The 9,645-nt window shown below is 45.7% G+C and overlaps 1 protein-coding gene across 1 annotated transcript; it reads left to right on the plus strand.

Annotated features, from left to right (window-relative positions):
- The first annotated feature begins 296 nt into the window (after positions 1-296).
- Positions 297-5,146, plus strand: UCHL1 (ubiquitin C-terminal hydrolase L1). The gene is made up of 9 exons (XM_083860718.1): positions 297-410; positions 521-532; positions 1,026-1,154; positions 1,946-2,096; positions 3,347-3,432; positions 3,526-3,573; positions 3,942-4,011; positions 4,342-4,400; positions 4,713-5,146. Exons 1-9 carry the CDS (start codon positions 378-380, stop codon positions 4,797-4,799), a joined length of 675 nt encoding a protein of 224 aa, XP_083716844.1. The 5' UTR covers positions 297-377; the 3' UTR covers positions 4,800-5,146.
- Positions 5,147-9,645: the final 4,499 nt, after the last annotated feature.

Raw genomic sequence — 9,645 nt, forward strand, 5'->3', positions numbered from 1 at the left:
AGAAACCTGTTGCCCGGGGTGATGCCAGCCCTTTGCCCACGCTGCCGGCCCGCTTCCATCACTGTCTCCACGCCAACATCAGGGGGCCGGGGTCCCCCGGCCGCACCCCAGTCCCGCGGAGGCGCCGTGACCCGGCCCCGCGGCCCCGGCCGGGCACCCCCGGCCCCTCCGCCCGCGCCCCCCCGCGCCTGGGCCCTGCCCCGCTCCTCCCTCTCCCCCCGCCGCCGCGCGGAGTGGGCCAGCCCGCCGCTATATAAGAGCCGGGTGGGCGGCTCCGCGCCCCAGCGTCGCCAGCGGCTCGGCAGCGGAACTGTCGCGGGGACACCGTCGTGCGTGGGGCACACCTGCCTGCTTCCCGGCTCCCGCCGCCTGCAGCCATGGCCTGGCAACCCATGGAGATCAACCCCGAGGTGCGCCGGGGGCAGCGGGGACGGGGCTTGGGGCTGCGGGGCGGGTGGCGGGACACCGTCTGTCACCGGCACTCACTCCTTCCCCCCCCCGCCCCCGCATTGTCTTCCAGATGCTGAACAAAGTGAGTTGCCGCCGCCGCCGCCGGAGGACCGCCGTGGGCGGGAGGGCGGTGTCCCTTCCCCCTCCATCCCTCGGCATCCCGCCCTGCCGGGGCGCGCCGGCCGCGGTGGCGGTACCGCTGCGCGGGGCGCGGCCGCACCTGCGGAGCGGCGCCTCCCTCCGTCCCTCGGCATCCCGCCCCACCGGGGCACGGAGCAGCGCTTCCCTCCGTCCCCCGGCATCCCGTCCCGCCGGGGCGCGGAGCAGCGCCTCCCTCCGTCCCTCGGCATCCCGTCCCGCCGGGGCGCGGAGCAGCGCTTCCCTCCGTCCCTCGGCATCCCGCCCGGCCGGGGCGCGGCCGCACCTGCGGAGCGGCGCTGAGCCCGTGCGGCCCGGGGCGGGCAGGGCCGGCAGGGGGCGCGGCGGGGCCGCGCGTTGTGCTGTGTCACCGGGCGCGGCGGGGCTGGGGACGGGCGTGTCGCGGCCGGGCCACCCGCTCTCTGTGCCCCGTGCAGGTGCTGTCTCGCCTCGGGGTGGGTCCTGGCTGGCGCTTCGTGGACGTGCTGGGCTTCGAGGATGAAGCGCTGCGCGCCGTGCCGAGCCCGGCCTGCGCGCTGCTCCTGCTGTTCCCGCTCACCGAGCAGGTGCGTGCCCCTCCCGCCAGGGCACCGCTCTAGGGAGTGTGGCCCTCATCCACCCCAGCATCACATTGTTGGCTGTGGATGAGGCACAACACTGGCACGGTGTTTGATTGATCCCAGCCTCCAAATAGCCTAAATTGGGCTGAGCAACTACGCAAGGGCTCTCATTCCATCCCAGTGTTCCCGTGAGACTTGGCTTTGTAAATCAAACTGAGGGAAAAAAACATGAGCCATCTTGAGTGTGAGGCATAGCAGTTCCATTTCCATGCTGAATCATTGGATCTGGAGAGGCCTACATTACTTCTTTAATATAGTACAATGTTCAGTCCACTTGATGCTAAGGAAGTGAATGAGGAGATGGGCTTCGAAATCAAGTTTAATTAACAAGTTGTTAAAAGGAAGGATTATAACCTTCCAATAGCAATTTTACAGTTGTTTATACATTGTTGTGGTGGGGAGGGGCTCATGAAGGCAAATAATTCTAAAGGTCCAAAGGCCTATTATAGAGACATGCTGAGTAGTCTTGTTGGGAGAGGATATAAAAGAGCTTATCCGTTATATTATTTCCCACCCCAGTGTATGGCACAGATGGAGAAAATAAGAACAGTGCCTTTGGATATGACTGAATCATGCAGGTAGTCCATTAAGTGTTGGCCTGAATCCAGTTCAGACATATGTAATCTTTGTCCAGTCCTGATGCTTATTCTCCTGCACAACAACTTATTTGTCCAGTAGTTTGCACAATACAAATATAGGGCTATGATGAAATGCCTAAAACAGTTATATGTTTGCAGCATGAGAACTTCAGGAAGCAGCAGACTGAGAAAATAAAGGACCAGGAGATCAGTTCCAAAGTGTATTTCCTGAAGCAGACCGTCAGTAACTCCTGTGGGACAATTGGTCTGATACATGCCGTTGCTAATAACAAAGACAAATTGAAACTTGGTGAGTATGAATGTTCTGAAGTGCTTGAATTTCCATTTTTTTGGACAGCAGATTGGATGGGTGTGGGCTATTGGGAGACAGGTGGGGCTTTCATGCAAGCCAAGTTAAGGCATGCTGTACTGTTTCAGCTGGTAACTGGGTCTTTCAGCTCTTGGAGAGGGGCATGTGGACTGCTTGTAACACAGAAAAGAATGTGCTTTGACTCCTGTCTGCTAGCTGCAGAGATATTGTCCTAGTAAGCAATGCAAGAGGAAAAGGGCACTTAGCAGGAATGACCAAAGTCTGTCTGTAATTAGGAAATACTCTGTTCATAAGTAGTTATTGATGTTAAGCTTGATGTCAATAGATGAGATGGCGTTCTTCATGCTACATATATCTAATGTAAATCAATGTGCTCAGAGTAGCCTGTAAATCAGTCTAAAATCTGGGGGGTTTCCTGGAGAAGTTGTATAGATTAGGGTTTGTAAAGAGATTTTTCCTACCAAGGCAATAGTTTTAATGGTTTCTTTACTATAGAAAAACATTTTTTTTGTTGTTCAGTGACTAGATCTGCAAAATACAACTAGCATTATTCTAAGAGAACTTGGACCCTTTCTGTGGCTGTGGGATTCCTTTTTATACAAAGGAAAACATGGAAGTCATAGTGAGCATTTAAGCATAATTTTGCTTTGTTCTTATTGAAAAGGATTCACTGAAACAACACACTCTTGATGAGTGAAGCAATGATGCAGCACATCTTTTATGTGCTAGACCTCAGTGCATCTTAGTACTGCACTATTAATTTATGTTCTGGAAAACCAAAGTAAGCCTGTCATGAGCAAATGATGCCTTCATTTGAAGGCAGTGGGACAATTTCATCTACCCATATTCTGTTAGTTATGTGTCCTTACAGCTGGGACCTTTCTTGAATTTCTTTGAGATAGGATTGAACATTTCTGCCAAATGTGCAGTGGGGAAATCAGAAAAGCTAAATCTCATTTGAAAGTGATTTTCAAAACAAGTATCCAGAATACACTGAAGCACTTTTCCCTGAAACAGCTCTGGTTGTTCATGAAGATGGTTATTAATATCTTCTGGATAAATAGCTTACTTTAAGTGGTAGTTATAATGTGCTTATGTTGACGATTGTTACAGGCTGAATGCAATGACTTGTGGTTAGTGCAAAAAGCATTGATTTCTGTTGGCTGCATCTAAACTGTTACTGATGCTTTACCTCACCTCAGAATAAAATGTTTGATCGTCTTATGCAGAGGAGGGGTCTGCCCTGAAGAAATTTCTTGATGAAACAGCTGATTTGTCTCCTGAAGAAAGAGCTAAGCATTTGGCAAATAATAAGGTATATGAACTACAATGAATAAACTATATTAACAAACTGCTGACACTTATCAGCACTTGAAGATGTAGTAACCTGTACCTGCTTTCTCTTAAGGCTATACAAGAAGTCCACAATTCTGTTGCTCAAGAAGGACAATGTCGGGTAAGATGTGAATGTGTAAAATCTTGGGGAAAGTGTTTAATGAAGGTAGTAGAGCAACACTTATTTTTTATCTTTCTTTATTTTTAACAGTCAGATAGCTGTTACAGTTCATGAGGAAGGATCAGGATTTCTTCCTCAAATATGGATTGCAAATTTGGATCAAGACCCAGTTGTAAAATATCATTTTACATTAGAATTTCTGGTGCTTGACCTTGTAAAAGTCTTGCCACAGACCTGTTCTATTGAACTTAAGTTTTCAGTAATTTGCTTTCAATAAGAGGATATCTCTTTCCTCTGTTCTGTAGTCACAAATTGGGTTTGCAGTACTAGCTTCAATCTAACAAATGTATCTGACAATGTCTCCTAAGGTTGATGACAACAGTGTGAACTTCCACTTCATCCTGTTTGTCAACGTGGATGGACATCTGTATGAATTGGGTAAGGTCCTGTGAACTTGCTAGTTGGACTGGGCCTACTTCACACTGCACAGCAGTGTTGGGGGCTCAAGCAAGATACTTTGTGCTAGTTAAACTGTTTGCTCAGGCTCCCAGAGCCAAAACACGATTTGTATCTTCATCTGAAGATTTTAACTGATGATGGGTTACACTGAAGGCCTAAAGCAAGTTGTCACTGGTGTAACTAAGAACACTGTTTCCATCTTATTCAGACTATGGACAATTAGTTCTGACTTCCCGAGTATCATCTTATGTGTACTTGTTTGGGTCCACCATGCTCAGTTCAGCTAATTCAGAAGTATTTCTTTTACAGATGGCCGTATGCCATTTCCTGTAAACCATGGCACAAGCTCAGATGATTTGCTGTTGAAGGTAAGTCTTCTCCCTTGCTGCTTGTTTCCCTGAAAACAAGGCTAAAAAGCCTTATAAAAAGGTGAGAAGTCTGCATGTGGTGTATAGTGGCTGTACCTACTTGCTGTACAAGTCTCTGCTTAGATCTGCTAAGATTATGACTACTAAAGGTATTGTCCCTAAGAGCTAGATACTTGTTCAGTGTATTTATTAGCTGGTGCTATAAGATTATGTTAACATAGTTGTTGGGACCCAGAGAAGAACTGCAAAGACTTGTTCTGTACAGAAAGTGTACTTGGTTAGTCTAAGCAGCTGTATTTTTTCATCCCCAAGGATTCTGCTAAGATCTGCAGACAATTTACAGAACGTGAAAAAGGAGAAGTTCGTTTTTCTGCTGTGGCTTTCTGCAAGTCTGCCTAAGACTCTGAAGAGATGCAAGGAAAGCAGTTTAATAGCACACCAGTAAATGCAGTTTAAACTCCAGTGCTTCAATACTTGTTAAACACAGCTGTTCTGGTAACTTAAATTATTTCCACCTTTTGCTATACACAGAAGCAACATCAGCTGAGCTTATGCTGAAGGATGAGCTCAAGTTTTAATGTGAACGGTTTGGACACATCAGATATCTTTAGACTCTTTTTTCACATGTTAAGTAGAAAATGCTTAACAGGGCTTGTTTGATCTGTGTTATGTTAATTGAGTTGTTGGTTGATATTTCCTTGTCCTTAATGAGAATAAAATGTTCTGCTGGAAGACTAAATGGACTAAAGTGATGACTAATTTTCTCCAAAAGGAGTTGTGTGGCATCCTCTGTAAGCCTTCTTTACAAAAGACCCTCAAAGCTCTCCTCTGAGCACAAAGTTAAGTTAACCTCAGGGTAGCAGGGCAATTGCTCTTTCTAGTGTCTGGGAGGCTTTCAAGGATGGAGAGACATGGGTCTGTGTAACATGTTGCAGTGCTGCATGCTGCACTACCCTTCTAGTAAGGCTTTTCCTAATGTCCAGTCGGAAACTCATAAGCTGCAATCTTCCACCCTGAACACATTTATTTTGGAAGGGTAAGGTGTGATAAATTAACATTCAAATGTCACCCTAATGTGGTCTTTATTACTGCTACAAGCCACAGAACACCCACTGAGTTGATGTTGTTTTCTTACAGGAGACAGTATTAGAACAGGTATTTTCTTACCTGTAGCTAAATCAAACCTGCTGGCTGAGGCAGAGCACAATTCTGGGCTAGGCTATGTGTGCTTACTAATTTGTGGTTGTTATAAGGACCTTTAAAGAGGTTGTACTTATCTGTCCCATCCAAAATGACCTAAAAAGGAGAAACTCACACTACATGAATTTCTAATAGCAGGATGAAATTTTGGATTTAAGGGAAAAAGATTTAATCTATAATACATGTTCTTTGGCATGACCTGTGGAAATTCTTTTTACTTGAGTCTAGTTGCTGTGTTGCTGCTCTTGCAGCTCCCTGCTGATACTCCAGGTAGCTGTCAGCAGGGATTAAACACCCTTTAACTTGGATCTTTATTTTGATGCAGTCCCAGTCTGTCCCTGGCAACCATTTAATACAGTGCTGGGTAACACAGTCTTAGATAGTCACTGGTGTGCCGGGTATGCTGCAAGCTGTTCTGGCTTCAGGGCTTTTTTGAAGGGTAATTCAAGCTTCTATTAAAACTCTGTGTTAGCTGAAGTTGTTTTTTATTGGGCCTTGTCGCCACTCATGTAATAATTACCTGATAGCTGAAGCTGGCAAAGGGTTGCAACACATTTTAATTTGAAGTCTAAGGATTTGCTAAACCTCAGGACACTCCAATTCTAAACATCAGTGTGTTCAGTTTCTGTTAGCAGGGAGGTGAAAACTATGGCTAAGAAAAAGTCTGTTATGTGTTGTTGTCCTCTACAACAGCATCGTCTTCTGCCTGTTAGTGAAAGTTGTTGTGGGAGGGGAGAGGCCTCCAGGGCATCTCTGCTGCAGCCGCTGCTCCAGTGCAGTCCTGGAGCCATGCCTGTGGCTTGAGCTGCTTAGCAACACAACTGTCAGGAGAGAAAATGCAAGGGGCATACCAGTATGTATTTGGAGTTCAGGGCAGTGGAAGGTGCAGCAAAAACCAGCTGCAGGAGGAGGAATAAGAAATGCCAAGTGAGCCGTCTGCCTTACCTGGGGCAGTGAGCTTTAGTGCTGCAGAGTGCCCTCTCCTTGCCCTTAGGATAGTTGCTGAGGGCACATCCTATGACTGTGCCTGTGTAGAGTCAATGCTGAAGAAACCTGAAAATGCCTTTGAGATACTACGGTATATTTTATAGTGATTGCAGCAGTCCAATATTTTGTGGTTTACTTTTTGTTTTAATTAGCAGTACGAATGGTGCTACTGAGGTTATTTCAGTGTTTCATAAACTGTTTTTTTTCATTCTGCTCAAGCTTCTGAGTTAAGAATCTACCAAAACGCAACATTTTGGTAATTTAGGCCTCATGAGAAAACAGGGAAAGTGTTGTTTGTGCCAGACGTTTCTTATTTTCTCACATTCTGGTCCCAGATGTAGTGAGAAAACTGAAGAATGAATGTTATCTATCACTTATGTATGACATCACTAGCAAGGCTGTTGTGCCCTGCAGAAATGAGGGCAAGGGCTTAGCAAACAGGCTTCACTTTAAAACACCTTGGGCATCAGAAAGAGGAAGATAAGATTAGATTATTGGGGATGGCAAAGATCTTGGGAGCTGGGATAGAGATCTCAAACCATGGAAGGTGTTGCAATATTTCAGTGCAGCTGTTCCAAATATGTTCAGAATACTGCATTCAGAAAAAAAGCCACAATGCATAGAAGTGTGTATTTGACATCTTAAAATTCTATTGAATAAACCACGAACAGAAAACCAGAAAGAAATCGGTGACTGCTGCTCTTTGAGATAGAGGAGTCTATTGAGCAAATTAATTTGAATTAATAGGTTCCTGACATTTTTGTGCTGTCTTCCAGAGGTGGACATTCAGCAATTAATATATAGAACTACCCTTGGAAATATTTGAGAAATATTGAAGAGTCTCAGGTAGGATTTTAGGCTTATCTGTTTAGACCTGCACATTGCTAATTTAGAGCTCTGCCAGGGTTGACTGCAATCGATCATTTTCATAACCGTTTTCTTGCCTGCCTGTTGAAAGTCAACTTACTCTGTAGATGGCAGCATTGTGAAACTTAGAGCAACAAGTCTGATTTAGGACCAATGACAGAATGGATCCAGATGCTATCTTAATTTTTAAGTCCACAGCTAGTCCTATTGCTTTCAGTGGGATCATTCAGATGCTTAAGCACACTTCTGATTTCAGACCCAAATAGCCAATTCTTATCCTAATCAAAAGCTAGACATAGTGCAACATGCAAAGCCTCTTATACATGCGAATAATTTTTGGCTTAGATCCCCAGTTTACTTGCAGCTGATGCACAAGTCCTGCATATACTGTTGTGCAATAGATGCACTACTCTTTCCATACTAAATAGAATTCTTTTTTGGGAAGGTAAGGAAAGCGTGGGACTAACTCCAATGGCATCCAGCTTTTTACACACAGACCAGTTTATCAGTCTCAAATATTTAAGATGGAGAAGCAGTTAGCTGAAAAAGGAACTAGATACACTCATATCCTCTGCCATTAATGCAAAGACAAGCAGGGCCTGTGGTGGGCATTGGGAGCAAATGAGACTGGCAGTAAACCTTGTAGTCACAGGATCCCTCTCCTGGTGCAGCCAGCAGCAAAGAAAAGGCTGATGACAGGATTTCAGCTCAGTGAAACGGTGGACTAAATGAGAATGAACACAAATTGAGAAAAATGCAGCCAGAAGCGGAGTAGCAACATTAAAGTTCCTTTGTGACCAAAGGACATAAAATATCACTCTCATTTTGTACTTTTTTACTTATTGTACATGATGATATTAAGTTTCAGGGACTGGTTGACATTCCCAATGCTTTGAAGCCAAGGGACCTCAAGGGATGAGAGGATGGGTTAGAAGAAACCTCATGGAGTTCAACATGGTGAGATGAAGAACTTGGCACCTGGCTGGAGCCACCCTATGGCTGGGCTGAGTTTCAGCCCTGCTGCAGCCTGGGGATTTATGACAAGTCCCAAGTTGACTGTAAGCCCATATGTTGAGTGCTCTTCCTGTAAGGCAAACCACATACTATGTTGGGAGTTATATTGAGAGGAACAAGACCAGCAGGTGGTGGGAAGTCATTATCCATTGGCACTGGTGAGGTTGCACCTGGAATAGCAGTTCAGTTCTGGGTCCCCCCACCCAGTTAAAAAATGGATGTGGAGGAATCTGGAGAGGGTCCAGCAGCAGGCTACTGAGGGAAGGAGCATATGGCCTGTGAGGGGAGACTGGTGGAGCTGGCCATGTATAGAGGAAACTAAGACAAGGTCTAATTGTAGCTTACAACTACATCAAGGGCAATTGCAAAGATGACAAACCCATATTTTTTTTCCTAGTAGTAGGAGATGGTCTATCAAAGGGCAGTAGCCCCAAATTGCGGGCTGGAAGGTTCAATTCAGGACATTTGGAAACTAGGAGAGTATTTCTTCATGGGAAAGTTGTCATGGAACAAGTTCTTCATGGAACAAGTTGTCAGAGAAATGGGAGCATCTCCATCCTTGCAAGTGTGTAAGGGACTGGAATTTAACAACCAGCTTCTGTTAAGCTGCCAGAGGTTACAAATTACAGTATGAAAAATTAGAGCAGTGATCAGTGTTGCTCCAGCCTCAGAACTGAGTGCTGTGCTCCTTGACAGGGAGCTAATCTTGAGACTCCTTGCTGTGTTTGCATGGGGACATTGTTCCCTGCAGGAGGAGCTGGAGGCTGATGCTGCTGACTTGGTTTTTTTCTCTGTCTGGAGTGGAAGCACAAGAATGGCTGCATCAGGAACAGCATCTAGGGGGAGGTGCAGGTTTTGTTCCTGATGCGAGAGTTGCCACTTCACAGAGACCTGGGGAACACAGAGGCCAAAGAAAGACCTGAGGGAGCACTTCTACAGTCAGTGAATTATGAAGTATGAGGACTCCTTCATGAGGATGCATGTAACATCCCTAGGGATACACCAGGGGAAAAAAGAGCAGTGAGTGATGGGGAAAACGGAAAAATGAGAGAATTTCAGGACATTTTTCAATTGTCATCTTTCCAGCAGTACCGTAAGATTGTTCAATGAAGTTTCCTAATCCCATAAATAATTGTGCATCAAAAATGTAGTGCTAGCTGAAGCTCAGTGAACAAAT

This window comes from Zosterops lateralis (assembly GCF_965231275.1).
Source record: "Zosterops lateralis genome assembly, chromosome: 5".
Lineage (NCBI taxonomy): Eukaryota > Metazoa > Chordata > Aves > Passeriformes > Zosteropidae > Zosterops > Zosterops lateralis.